This window comes from Triticum aestivum, chromosome 5D, assembly GCF_018294505.1.
Source record: "Triticum aestivum cultivar Chinese Spring chromosome 5D, IWGSC CS RefSeq v2.1, whole genome shotgun sequence".
NCBI lineage: Eukaryota > Viridiplantae > Streptophyta > Magnoliopsida > Poales > Poaceae > Triticum > Triticum aestivum.
In genome coordinates, this window is record NC_057808.1 from 342,689,245 (window position 1) to 342,703,231 (window position 13,987).

Below are 13,987 nucleotides of genomic sequence, written 5' to 3' on the forward strand. Positions count from 1 at the left end.
TGGCTTGGTCACTATGGACTGTTTGAAATAAAGCGCTTATCGAGGGAAAATTGTTTAAGCATCCGTCTGACTTGATCTGTAAAATTATGGTTCTTCTACAGCTCTGGAGATTACTAGCAAGACCAAAGGACAATGAGGTGTTGGACCGTGTGGTGACGGCCATCCGATTGCGGTGCCATGATCTACAGGGGCAGACGCAAGGAGCGTCAACGGCTAGGGAGCCGCCCTGTGTTGCATTTTGAACGTTCTTCGAGTACCTTTAGTACTTGGCAGTATGACTGCTCACGGTGTGTCATCTACTGGCCTTCAATGACTTGTATCGAACTCTTGTGCTTCTCTTTTTCGTCTCTTTCGTTAAAACTTGTTAAACCTTGTAAGGGCCTCAGTTTAAGGCCGAGAGATAGCCTTTTGCTGGCATTTCATAGCCAAATTTTAACAAAATTGCATACAATACCCTAAAAAAAGAAATTGTAGCTAGGTCCCTTCTATTTGCAGATAGGGCCCCGAATATAACACCAAGAACACAATTGGGTAGTAACACATACAATGACCTCATTGAAGACACTAAGGCCACCGTCTCTTTCGTTAAAACCATTTGAACCTTGTAAGGGCCTCAGTTTAAGGCCGGGCGATAGCCTTTTGCTAAAAAAAGATGGCATTTCATAGCCAAATTTTGACAAAACTGCATACAATACCCTAAAAACAGAAATTGTAGTTAGGTCCCTCCTTTTTGCAGATAGGGCCCCGAATATAACACCAAGACCACAATTGGGTAGTAACACATACAATGACCTCACTGGACACACTAAAGCCACCGTCTCTGATGCAAACCTTGTTGGCGACGGGTAAGGGAACAAGGGCCTCCTCGCAGGGTTGAACGAGGCACTCCGAAAGCTACCTCAAAAAACACTTGATTGATGATAGAACCCAGACCCATCGCCACCTTGACGGTGGGAGGACGATTATGACTCTGGGTTTAGCTACACTGGTGGCATAGTGAGATTATTGAATAAACTCGTGTCGGATCTATAGCCCACGCCACTTCCAACCATGGACGAACAACCAAAACAAACAACCCAACGTCGATCAAGTGAGCTCACAAATGCTAAGATGAAGTGTTGACATGACATGTCGCCAAACATCATGTAGTCCAATGAAAACCTAGACCTAAACTACCTGTACTAACCATAATAATGTCCCAACCACCTTTCCCATTCCCACCATGACCGTCACTGAGGGAGGAGTGGATAGGTTTGGACGAGAAGCTCGTTGCTTGAGAGCTTACTGATCAATCTCAAGCTCGACTCATTTGATCTTATGCTCGTTTGTTAACGAACCAAGCCGAACAACAAATGTAGCTTGCTAAGATTAACAAGTGTAACGAGCGAGCTCGCAAGTTTCATGAGCAACTCGTTTGGCTTGTTAAAATTCACAGGGGCCCAGCACATTAAGCCATTATTGCTATTAATTGCCAAGGCTCAGCCGCTCAGCCTAGTAGCCCACTTCCATGTTGCCCACTGGCCACCTTATCCATCTTCTACACTTGGCTAGCCTGGTCGAAATCGAATGAATAGCCCATTATGAATGTGTGTGTAATATATTTGAGTCGTTTACAACTAGAACGATTACTCATGTGCTTAACGAACATTAAATGAATCGAGTTGATCATGAATTTCAGCTTGTTATAATTGCCTAGCATAACAAACCGAGCCTTAACGATCACGAGCTTAAAGAGTTAAGTCTTAACTAGTCGAGCAATCCTAGAGTAAAGAGGGATCATTCGACTCGAGGTGACCCTCGGGGAAGGGTTGGAGAGAGAAGCGGAAATGAAATAATCCGCTTGAAAAATAGTTTAACCATAGCCTAGCAAACATATTTGGGGGCATGGGATGTCAACGATGTGCCTCCTCAGTAAGGGAGTATTTAACAAAAAACTACCACAATTCATCAAACCGTGCCAATAACCTACCATTTTACAAATTTGTGCAAAAAACTACCACTTTTCCTCTAATCTTTAACTAAAAACTACCACATCGACTTAATGACTGATTAGCCAAAAATTAAGCCTGATTAGCGCCAGGTGGTGGTAACTTCTCCCTGCCCGCTCACCCTTAATCGGGACCACGCGGCCAGCCGGAGCTAGCTAGCTCACGACGGACGCAGCCGGAGCTAGCTAGCTCACGTGCTTACCGCGGCCGGCCGAAGCTAGCTAGTTCACGACGGACGCAGCCAAAGTTAGCTAGCTAGCTAGCTCACGCACGCACTGCGGCCAGCCGGAGCTAGCTAGCCATGCGCGACCGCCGCTTGCTGCTCCCGCTTGCCGTCCGCAACTGCTGCTTGCTTTCGCCACCGCCGTTGTTTGCCATTGCTCCCGCTTGCCGCCGCCGCCGCTGCCGCTTGCCACTCTCGCAGCTGTTGCATGCCTACGCTCCGCTTGCCGTTGGCAGCTGTGGCGTCGGGGCTACGGGAGAGAGACCGGCCATCGCCCACAGAGTCGTTGACGAGCTCGCCAGCGGGACCTGATTGCTTTTTATTTTATTTTACAGGGACCCGATCGCTTTTAAAAAAAATTATGTAGGGACCTGATTGCATTTCAAAAAAATATTTTGGCCCCACTTGTCATAACATGTCAACGTCAACCTAGCGAGTGGACCTTGCGATGCCATGCCAACACTTACATGCGGGCCAGGCCTGTCATAAGCGCGTTTAAAATGAACGAATCGGTCGATTTATAGACATGGTAGTTTTTAGGGAAAAATTAATAAGAAAGTGGTAGTTTTCGGCATAAATTTGTAAAGTGGTAGTTTGTAGGCACGGTTTAACAAATGGTGGTAGTTTTTTTTTAAATACTCTCAGTTAAGGGATCATCAAAGGGCAGCGAGGGAAGGAGGGTCAACCGTGGTCTAAATAGAATTGGCAACGAAAACAGTGTGTTTTTTTCCTGAGAAATAGGAAAACAGTGGTTAAGAGGTACGCGAAGGTGAGGATTCATTGGACGTTGGACCGTTGACGCCGCGGAAGGCTGCCGGTGCCGGGTCCAAGTTCACATGTCTGGCCGCATTCGTTAAACGTTGAACGGGTATAGTAATCGGCCCAATTAGCCGACAGACACGCCCCCTTCACCACCTTCCGTGCTGCTGCAACCCTGGAAGCAACAAACCCCCTCCACCACTCATGGGCCGTCACCGGGCTACTCTCCTCTTCCTCCACCACTCCCAACCTCCCACCTCGACGCCTTCACATTTGTCCCCTCTCCTATCGCCTCTCGCCTGCACCGCACCGCACGGCGCGTCCACCCGACCCCACACGCCCCCTAGCCACCTAGCCACCTGGCCCGTGCCACCTGCACACCTCTCCTTCTCCACCGCCCCGCACCACACCGCCCTCGGCCATCACGCCAGTACAAATAAGCGACCGGCTGCAGCGGATCCCACGGTGCGATCCAGTGTGCCGCCCTCCTCAAACCAGCAACGCCCGCGTCAAACCCATGTGCCCGCTCCCATCTCTACGTGCCCAGACCCACTAGCCACCATGACGCGTGCCAACCCCGCCTAGTTAAAGATCCCATACGAGCAGCAGCAGCAGTGGCCATAGTGATTAGTGAACTTCCAAAACAAGCAATCCTCGTGGCAGCCAGAGCCAGCACACAATGGCGAGAGGCCGGGAGGGCGAGGTGAGGAACCTGGTGCTGGGCAAGTACGAGCTGGGGCGGATGCTGGGCCAGGGCTCCTTCGCCAAGGTCTACTACGGCCGCGACCTGCGCGACGGCCAGAGCGTGGCCATCAAGGTCATCGACAAGGCCCACCTCCGCCAGACGGACGGCATGGTGGAGCAGCTGCGCCGGGAGATCTCCATCATGCGCATGGTGCGCCACCCCAACGTCGTCGGCATCCGGGAGGTGCTCGCCAGCCGCCAGCGCGTCTTCGTCGTCATGGAGTACGCGCGCGGCGGCGAGCTCTTCGCCAAGGTCGCCCGCGGCCGCCTCACGGAGGACGCCGCCCGCAAGTACTTCCAGCAGCTCGTCGCCGCCGTCGCCTTCTGCCACAGCCGCGGCGTCGCGCACCGGGACCTCAAGCCCGAGAACCTGCTGCTGGACGAGGAGGGCCGGCTCAAGGTCACCGACTTCGGCCTCGCCGCGCTGCCCGAGCAGCTGCGCCACGACGGCCTGCTCCACACGCAGTGCGGCACCCCGGCCTACGTCGCGCCGGAGGTGCTCCGCAAGCGCGGCTACGACGGCGCGCGCGCCGACATGTGGTCCTGCGGCGTCGTGCTCTACGTGCTGCTCTGCGGCTTCCTCCCCTTCCAGCACGACAACTACGTCAAGATGTACCAGAAGATCTTCAAGGGCGAGTACCAGATGCCGCCCTGGGTCTCCGGCGAGGCGCGCCGCCTCATCGGCAGGCTGCTCGCCGTCGACCCCGCCAAGCGCATCTCCATCCCGGAGATCATGCTCACGCCGTGGTTCAAGAGGGGGTTCGTGCCGCCCGTCCCCTCCTCCCCCGTCACGCCCAGGAAGTGGGACGACGACAACGCCGCCGCCCTCATCGACGGCAGCGAGGACAGCTCCGGCAACATCTCGCCGCGGACGTGCAATGCGTTCCAGCTCATATCCTCCATGTCCTCCGGGTTCGACCTGTCGGGGCTGTTCGAGAGCGAGCAGAAGGCGGCGACGGTGTTCACGTCCCGCGCGCCGGCGGCCACCGTGTTCCACAAGCTGGAGTCGGCGGGCAAGGCGCTGAGGTACAACACGACCAGAGGGAAAGGGTGGAGGATCAGAATGGAGGCCAAGGCCGACGGCGCGAACGGGCGGCTCGCGGTCACCGCGGAGGTGTTCGAGGTGGCCGCCGACGTGACCGTGGTCGAGTTCGCGCACGACGGCGGCGACGCGCTCGACTTCAACAAGTTCTGCGCCGAGGACGTGCGCCCGGGGCTCGCGGACATTGTCTGGGCGTGGCAGGGCGACGTGCCCGGCTTGCCGGGCGCCGTCGCGTGATCTCAGGCCGTTCTGGCGTTCGTTTTGTCTGTGCATACAAATGGGGCAAATTAGTGATACCGTGTAGGACTTGCCCGATCGGTGCACCAGCTTGGGCTGTAAATTTTAGTGCTACTAGTAAGTTTCTTCGGGGCCGCCATGACTAGAGTGATATGGCTCGGTGTAACGTGCAGAGCAACTTGAAGAGAGGTGTTTGTAGATGACGAGACTTGCGAGGATTTGTGCCTGATGTATACGTCCGGCGATCGATGTGTACATATATGCAAAGTTTTGTTCCTGATCAATTCAGCTTCTGCTCCTTGTGATAGGAAGGGATACGATTCGATGATCACATGGTCCTCTCTATATTTCAGATTCTTATCAGTTGATGTGACGAATTTGAACTGCTAGGAATCGTGCTACGTACTGCCTTTTTTTCCTGTTATAAGTGGAATCTATCTGTGATTCTCGAGCTTACCTCAGCCATTTGTAGGTGTCAAAAGGATTAGACCCTGTTTGGTCTAACACACCTGTTAATATACGCCTCTGCAGGTCGGTTTCATTTTCGGCCCGAAATCACTCATGCCCAGTAAGATACACTTGTAAATTTTATACCATTGTGTTAAATTACATCAAATCCAAGCGTGGCCTTAGGAATGAGTAGAAGCTGAGTACCTTTACGAAGTTAGGAACACCGTAGACTTTAAAACCCTAGTAGTTTTTACATGTAGAACCATTTTTTTGTGGACCTCGATCTTGAAGGCCAATCCTTCTGGAATAGATTTCTTCGCCGCCTTGCTAGGCCCCAAGGCTTGTTTTTGATTTGGTGAAGATGCCCAACAAACCATGACTAAAAGAAAATGCCCAACAAACACGGGCGGAAAAAAAAATGCCCAACAACTGATATGAAGTCTTAATTGTCTTTCCCTTTTGTCGTTTCAAAGTGCCTGGCCTCCATACTCCTTTTATTAAGGGCAAAGGGACCCTAATACGGAGTAGTTGTATTTTTAATTGCAATCATTTTACTACTTTTTAAAGGGGCCCTAATAATTGTACTCATTGTGTATTTTTGCCTAAGGAAAACATACGCTTGTACGCGGTCGGTGTCAGCAGAACAGATACTTATATTTATGTTAGAAATTATGGGGTACTATTGAACTATGACAAAAGAAAATATCGGATAAAATATTACATTATTAAACAAGACATGATGAGAGGGGCCGAAGACCGGCGGGAGCAGCACACCTTTCTCACTAACCACTGATTATTTTGTATGTTTGGCGATTTTCAAATGTTGCGGATGGAATATGAGCCAACTCTCTTCTCTCTCTCTCTTTTTTCTGCGGGTGATGAGCCAACTCTCTTGATTAGCCATCAATTCGATTCCGCTCGAGTCGAGCTCGCTTAGTTTTAGAGTAGGTGTCCCGGGAAGCATTTGGACCTTATTAGTGTTTGAGTATTCCTTTCAAGCACGTTAATCACAGAAAAAAGAATCTCTGAAAGCTCAGAGGCCCGAGTACACTCCACGAAATGAAATGACGATTAAATTACCAAGCAGTCAGCTTGGTAAGCTACCAACAAAAAATACAATCAATGAAATGACGATTAAGGCCTTGTTTGGAATCTCTCTGCTCCGCTCAACTCCGCGGAGCTGCGGAGCTCGGTTTGAGCAGCTCCATAAAAAACTGCAGGAGCCTGCTCGGCTCCGGGAGCTGAGTCACGGGAGTGGAGAGAAACCGAACATGCTCTAAATTACCAAGCGGCCGGGATTATGTGTCAGAAAGCGCGAATATTTATTTCATTCCATTAAAAATAAGAAGCCAGCTTGGTAAGCTACCAACAAAAATTGCAATCAATGGAATGACCATTGCTCCACTGTTGCAAGCTGTTCATTCACCTCTTTGGCGCTCCCATGTCACCACCATGCGTTGCGTGCCACCGGCGAACTCCCAGCGACCGTGACACCAAATGCTGCACCAACACGTACCCGAACGGCGCCAACGTCGTCAAAGCTCCACGCAGGAGGGGAGAAAAAGTACTCCCAAGCAAAGATAAACGGATCCAGGGATGTGTTTTAGTTTTGCTGGACTCCTCTTGACTGCAGCTATGTGTGCTGTTGGGCGCTCTTGAAGCTTCTGTCTTGTCATTTTCGCCTACGTGGTTCTGGCGGTGCTGCTGACTCTGCACTCCCAGTTTCCAGCCACGCTTCGTCGCTTCCGATGGGTTTGCAGGGTTCACTTACCCCGTCACTCCCAGTTGCTCGCTTGTGGACAAGCGTTAATCCCGATTTGCATCCGGGATTGACCAAACACTCCGCCGCCTAATCCTAATCCTAATCCTGTTCGTCGTATCTAGTAGTGGGGAAAGATCGGAATGCATGTGCGGCGCGCTGTCGATTTTGACATCTTCCTAATGAATTGCGGTAGGGTGCATTGTCTTTATACGAGCAAAGTGATGCACCACTGGCAGTGGCAGTGGCCGGCACATCTTCCGCGGATAAGGACGATGCAGTTTGGGCATGGAATGTGCGCCGCTCCGGGAGCTTTTGTCCGGCCGAGCAGGTTCAGGAGGTTGGCATTTCTTGCAGGAGAGAAACTGCGTGTGGGCTCTTTTCAGAGGGAGAGGGAGATGTACCTAAATCAGCCCCAATGCGGCTACTGCCAACGTTCGAATGCGTACGTATGGCCGTTCGGAGTGAGCCTGAGCCGGACGCCAAGCTTTCAGTTTTCAGGTGTGCCGTGTGAGCTTCAACTGGCGAGTGTCTTGTTTGCACAGGAACATTGGGATCGCATCGAGATCAGGTGGCTTTGGGCATTGTGATCGGGAACCATCATGCATCGCGGGAAGGGCTCTCGCTTTGGTGGATCCGATCGGATTGGTTGTTTAGGGGAAGGAAAAGGTCTTGTCACTGCGTGCTTATCCGGTTATCCAGAGATTCTTTGCCCATACGGTCGGAGATTTGGTGCATTTTTAATGGATTGTGGCCGCTAACCTCTGCTGCTATTTTTTGCATACTGGCGAAAAAGTACGGGGTAGGAACAAAAGAGCGCATGTAATGTTAATGACATCGCTCCAGGAGATAAGATTAGTCCGGCATGTGCGTAGTTCCAACACGGTTATCTCCAAATGAGTGACTTCTGTTCGTCCTAATCCATCTTTTTGGTTGATCCATAGTGCAAGATAAAACATCGCTCACATGTATTCCTGGTCACGGTGAGAGAGCGCGTATCTAATCTAGTAATAATAATAATATAATATTTCAAGACAGGGATTCGACGTGTACAGATGACCCGTCCGTCACACAATGGTTTCACCGTGTGAAAAAAGGAAGATGAACGGATGAACATGCCGCAAGAGGGCCACACTTTCTGTTACAAAAACGGCAGGTGCTGAATTGCTGATGCTTCCATCCAACCAGAATAAGATAAGATATGCAGATGCTTCGGAAAAATATCTGGACCCCGAGCCGCTTAACAATGCTATGTGATGACGCGCGAACCAACCTGTAGTTGGATGGTTAGAGGGACTGTGGTATCCCCAGCCCATCAGGGTTCAAATCCTGATGCTCGCATTTATTCGAGGATTTTCGGCGATGCGCATTCAGTGGGGGGAGACGTTCCCGTCGACGACGAGACGCCTACGGTGACTTCGTAAATCTCAAGATGATATGCCGGCTCAGTCTTTCGGAGGTGCTCATAGGGGCAGGGTGTGCGTGTGTGCGTTTATAGGGGTGAGTGTATGCGCGTGTATATGAGCGCTTGTGTCGATACTGATGTTTAAAAAAAATGCTATGCGCTGACGCGGGCGGGAGCAAGGAGCCGGAACGTCAACTTGGACGATTATTTAGCGGGCGGGGATGGTTAGGCCGGCACTCGTTTTCGCTGATCTTCCTGCGCCCGCAACATTGATTCCATTTGACTTGGCAGAGAGCAACAAATTCCCCCGCTCAAAAAAAAAAAGAGCAGCAAATTCCGGTGTCTTTTTGTTTCGGGGAATCAACAAATTCCGGTGTCTTGCGGGAACGTTGGCAACCGGGGGACGCCCACGGCCGACCCCGCACGGGCGCAGGAGGCGCAGGCACCTGATACGTGCGGGTCGCGCCCATGGAGTCCGTGCAAGCAGAAGCAAAGCAGCTGTGACGAGTGACGGCAGCGGTCGCGTCGGAGAAGACGGATGCCGGCCGGAGTGGACGCTGTATGGGTCGCTGGCACAGTGACAGCAGGTAGCTGCCGCACGCGACGTGACACGGCTTTGCTTTGCTTGATGAACGGTTTTTCTTTAAAGTAAAACATCTCTCTATTTATTAGTAATAATGGTTACATCGTTTATAAGAAAATTTACAATATCATGCAAAGGTTCCTCAAACTAATCCCTTGTCTTAAAAAATTTAGCTACTCTGGCAATTTCATGAGCTACTTTATTTGCCTTCCTATTACAACGTTCAAATCTAACTAATGAAAAATCACAAGCCATAAAATAACAATCATCAAACACAGCTGCCGCCGCTCCCGCTATATGTCCTCCATTCTTCATCGTGTCAATTACTTCCATATTGTCGGAGTTAACAACAACTCGGTTGCTTCCCGCCTTTTGTGCAAGTAATAAGCCAAAACGAAGTGCCATGGCTTCCGCTGTTAAGACATCTGCACACCAATCCATCTTCCAATTCCCTCCAACAATAAACCTTCCTTTATCATCTCTAAGTACAGCTCCCGCTGTGCCTCTAAGCATGTCTTGATCGAAAGAAGCATCGACATTTAATTTGACAAAACCTAGAGGGGGTCTCGTCCATCCCTCTATTCTATTTGTTGCCTTGGAGGATTGGGCAATAACATAGTTTGTTGTTATAGCACGGACTCCCATCAAAATTGGTATGCATCTTGGGTCTTCCCATGATGGACTAGCGAACGTCTTTCCCACCATAAATACCAGGTTGTTATAGCGATCAGTTCGCGAACATTCTGTATGCCCACTGTAGATAGCTCGTGTTCTCGCATAAGAAGTAGAAATTCGAGTACTGCCTCTCCCGCACGATCGACTACGCAAGCTTTTTTAATGGCTTCGTGCAATCCCAGTTTCTCCCACACCTCTTTTGCCTTTTGACACAAAAATAATAAGTGTTTAGTATCTTCATGCCCGTTCGAACATGATGGGCAGGTGGGCGAAACTTTCATATGTCTATTAGCAAGTGTAACACGACATGGGAGGGTTCCATGTAAGGTACGCCAAATAAAAATCTTCACTTTTGCTGGACAAGATAATTTCCAAATCTTGCTCCAAATAGTATTGACACTTGTTCCTCCCATGCCATCTGATTGTTGCAATTTCCTTCCATGTTGTGTTTTCCATTCCTCCAGATAAGCAGAACGAACCGTGAACAGTCCATTCTTTGTAAAGCTCCAAGCTATGAAATCCGACATGTTATACGTGGGGAGGGGGATCGTAAGCACCCTCTGGACATCAATTGGCCACAACGTTTGTCTTACCAAATCTTCATCCCAACAATTGTTGATTGGATCTATAAGATCAACAACTTTTGTTAGAAGCTGCCCTCTTCTAGGAGTGATAATTTTCCTATTGGCCCCATTCGGGATCCATGCATCTATCCAAATATCAATATTTTGTCCATTACCAACTCTCCAAATATAACCTTTTTTGAGAGAATCCACTCCGGCCATAATGCTTTGCCAAGTGAAAGAAGATCCTTTTTTCAGACTCGCATTCATTAAATCTCCATCCGGAAAATATTTAGCTCTCAAAATGGTGGCACATAGGGAATTAGGATTATCAAGCAGGCGCCACGCTTGTTTGGCTAACAAGGCCAGATTGAAACAATGTATGTCTCGAAAACCCATTCCTCCTTGGTCTTTTGGTACACACATCTTCCACCATGCCATCCAATGCATTCTCTTCTGATTGTCTTCATCACCCCACCAAAAGTGCGACATCGCGTCAATGATTCCTTTACATATCTTTTTAGGAATTTTAAAGACGGACATTGCATAAGTTGGGATAGCTTGTACAACCGATTTGAGAAGGATTTCCTTTCCTCCTGCTGATAGCAGCTTTTCCTTCCAACCACTGATTTTCATGACAATTCGATCTATTAAGAATTGGAAACAATCACTTTTGTCCATACCCACATTTGAAGGCAGACCCAAATATTTGTCATTGAGAGCTTCAGTCATAATATTCAGAATAGTACATATATGCGCCTTATCTTCCACTTTCGTGTTGGGACTAAAAAATATACTAGATTTTTCAACACTCACCATTTGCCCCGAAGCAGCACAATAAGAATCCAAAACTGATTTCAGCGCCTCCGCGTTCATCGAATTAGCTTGCATCAGGATAAGTGAATCGTCCGCGAAGAGGAGATTTGAAATAGATGGGGCATCTCTGCTAACTTTAATTCCGGAAATACTTCCATTCTCCTCTGCATTAGCTAAGAGTGCAGTCAGGCCTTCCTTACATAACAAAAATAGATATGGGGAGAGAGGGTCCCCTGCCTCAGTCCTCTAGATGGTTTGAAGCTCTCTGTTTCTTCCGTGTTAAAACGAACCCGATATTCCACCGAGGACACACATTGCATAATTAAATTCACCCAATCCTGCTGAAAACCTAGTCGCAACATGATTTCCTTTAAAAAAGGCCACTCCACTCGATCATATGCTTTGTGCATGTCCAGTTTGATTGCACACATGCCCTCTTTACCGGTCCTTTTATTTTTTATTTTATGGAAACATTCATAAGCCACTAAGATGTTATCTGTAATCATTCTTCCAGGCACAAAGGCACTTTGGGTAGGGCTAATAATATCTGGGAGGATTGTCTTCAGACGAGCAGCAATCATCTTTGAAATGACCTTATACACCACATTGCATAAACTGATTGGTCTAAATTGAGTTACCTTTTCTAGGGAGTTAACTTTTGGGATCATTACTATTGTAGTATCATTCCAACCATCAGGTATAGTACATGTATTCACCGCTTTGAGAACCTCTTCAGTCAAATCATCCCCTAACATAGCCCAAAATCTCTTGTAAAAAAATGGCGTGAAGGCCATCTGGCCCTGGCGCCTTTAAATCACCAATGTCAAAGAGCGCCTTCCTAACCTCTTCGGCCGTGTAAGGGGCAAGGAGAGCCCTATTCATCTCATTTGTTACTTTCCTTTCATATAGCTTCAGCACTTAGTTACACCATATAGGCATATAATTAGCTACCCCATTACACAACAACACAAAGTTTCAAATGCAACATCTAAAACATTTGAAAATTAGCATCATAGACGATATATAGACAGATGAATCTCATCTGGGAAACTGCTGAAACGGAAGGCAAATATTGAGCCTTCAATGATGTTGAAGGTCATTGCAACTTTAGGCCAGTGCTTATGGATGATTGACCGTCCATCCTCATGACACGAGCTGACGACAGCCATGCAACACCTGAAAGTCAGTACCATCCTGTTAAGGACAGGTTTTGTTGTTCATATGTTAAGGGTTGGTAAGGTTGTATCGAACTAAACCACATGCTCCACCGCTTGTGTTGGCCCCCTTATTTCCTTTGAGTTTCGGTCTTGCGGCCGTACTCCCCAGGCGGAGTGTTTCATGCGTTAGCTGGGCCCCTGATCCGCGTAGACCAAGGGCGAACACTCATTGTTTACGGCATGGACCACCAGGGTATCTACTCCCATTCGCTCCCCATGCTTTCGCACCCCAGCGTCGGTAGGGACCCAGAGAGCTGCCTTCTCTTTTGGTGTTCCTTCATAGATCTACGGATTTCACCCCTACACACGAAACTCCACTGTCTTCTGTCTCACTCAAGTGAATTGGTTTCGAGCATTCCACCACTTTTTGGCGACAACCCCAAAAAGCACAGGAGCCCCTGCCTTCTAGCTTCCTTCAACAACGAACGAGCGACGAGAGAGCACTCAGACTTTTCCCCACCCTCCCTCCCATGTCGCTCCCGTGTGGCGACCAAGAGGACCCACCTTGTGTTGCCGTCCTAGGCTCCCGCCATCTCGTCCCCTTCCTCGCCGCCGTCGAGTAAAGCATGCGTCGACGGTGGCCGGACCTCTTCTTCCTTCGCACATTGGAGGCATGCATGGAGTTTTCTCCATCGAGCGATGGTGGCGCGCTGGAGGTGAGGCACGATGGCGCGATGGTGGGTCTGCGGACATGCCGCTCTAGCTGGTGACTGGCCAATGCGTGGAGGGTTGTCCTAGCGGCGCTCCAGTAGCGGTTGTGCCGGCTTGACCTGGCTCGGCCAGATGTGGCTGTCAGTGTTGCGAGTAGCGCGGGGGCTCCCATGGCGGGGGTTTGGTGCTAGTATCCATTCCGTCTGTACCTGGCTGGGGTTCGGCCCTGCTTCGGCTGTTCAACCCTGCCCCGATCATTTTCGGGGAATCCGGTGGATGCACGGGTCTTGTTGTGCTCGGGGCTGTGGTGGCAGAAGTTGGCTTTGTGGCGGCATGCAGGTGGTGGACTGGTGGTGGTGGTCTTCCTTCTCCTGGATCCAGGCTGGAGGCGCACGGATTGTCCGTGCGACAAAGGTGGCTATGGTCTAGGGCTCGCGCTTGGGCGGACCAGATATAGTCTCGAGGCGGTCGGGGCTCTCGCTCCGGGTAGGCGAGGCTGGGCACGGTCTGAGTAGTGTCTGTGGGCGGTAAGTTTCCTCTCTTCGCGGGCGCGGTGGTCGATGGTTGTGGTCGGTACATCGCCTTTCTGTTGGGCAAATCGGCGTTCATGGCCACAGGCATGGTGTCGTGTGAGTTTGCTCGGCAACGGTCATCGGTAGTCACAGGGTTGTGTCCCCCCGGTCCACTCGGACTGGCTGGGGACGTAGGTGTGGATGCTTCCTACCGTGGAGGCATCAACCCAGACTCGGCGACTGATGCTGGGCTAGGAGTGAAAGGAGACACCTTTTACTCTTCCTTCCATGGCTGATGCCTTGATGTGGATGGTTGGTGGTATCTCGGACACGGATGCCGGGGCGGTGGCTTTGGAAGGTGGT

At 50.0% G+C, this 13,987-nt stretch overlaps 1 protein-coding gene and 1 pseudogene across 1 annotated transcript; one reads left to right on the forward strand and one right to left on the reverse strand.

Annotated features, from left to right (window-relative positions):
- The first annotated feature begins 3,413 nt into the window (after positions 1-3,413).
- On the forward strand, positions 3,414-5,298 carry LOC123121631 (CBL-interacting protein kinase 16). The gene has a single exon (XM_044541644.1). It carries the CDS (start codon positions 3,650-3,652, stop codon positions 4,991-4,993), a length of 1,344 nt encoding a protein of 447 aa, XP_044397579.1. The 5' UTR covers positions 3,414-3,649; the 3' UTR covers positions 4,994-5,298.
- Positions 5,299-9,834: 4,536 nt separating this feature from the next.
- Positions 9,835-11,675, reverse strand: LOC123120587 (uncharacterized; annotated as a pseudogene).
- Between the last annotated feature and the right edge of the window lie 2,312 nt (positions 11,676-13,987).

Excerpts from the sequence above, each read along its gene's own strand:
- LOC123121631 (XM_044541644.1), top strand. The coding sequence starts at position 3,650 with ATGGCGAGAGGCCGGGAGGGCGAGGTGAGGAACCTGGTGCTGGGCAAG.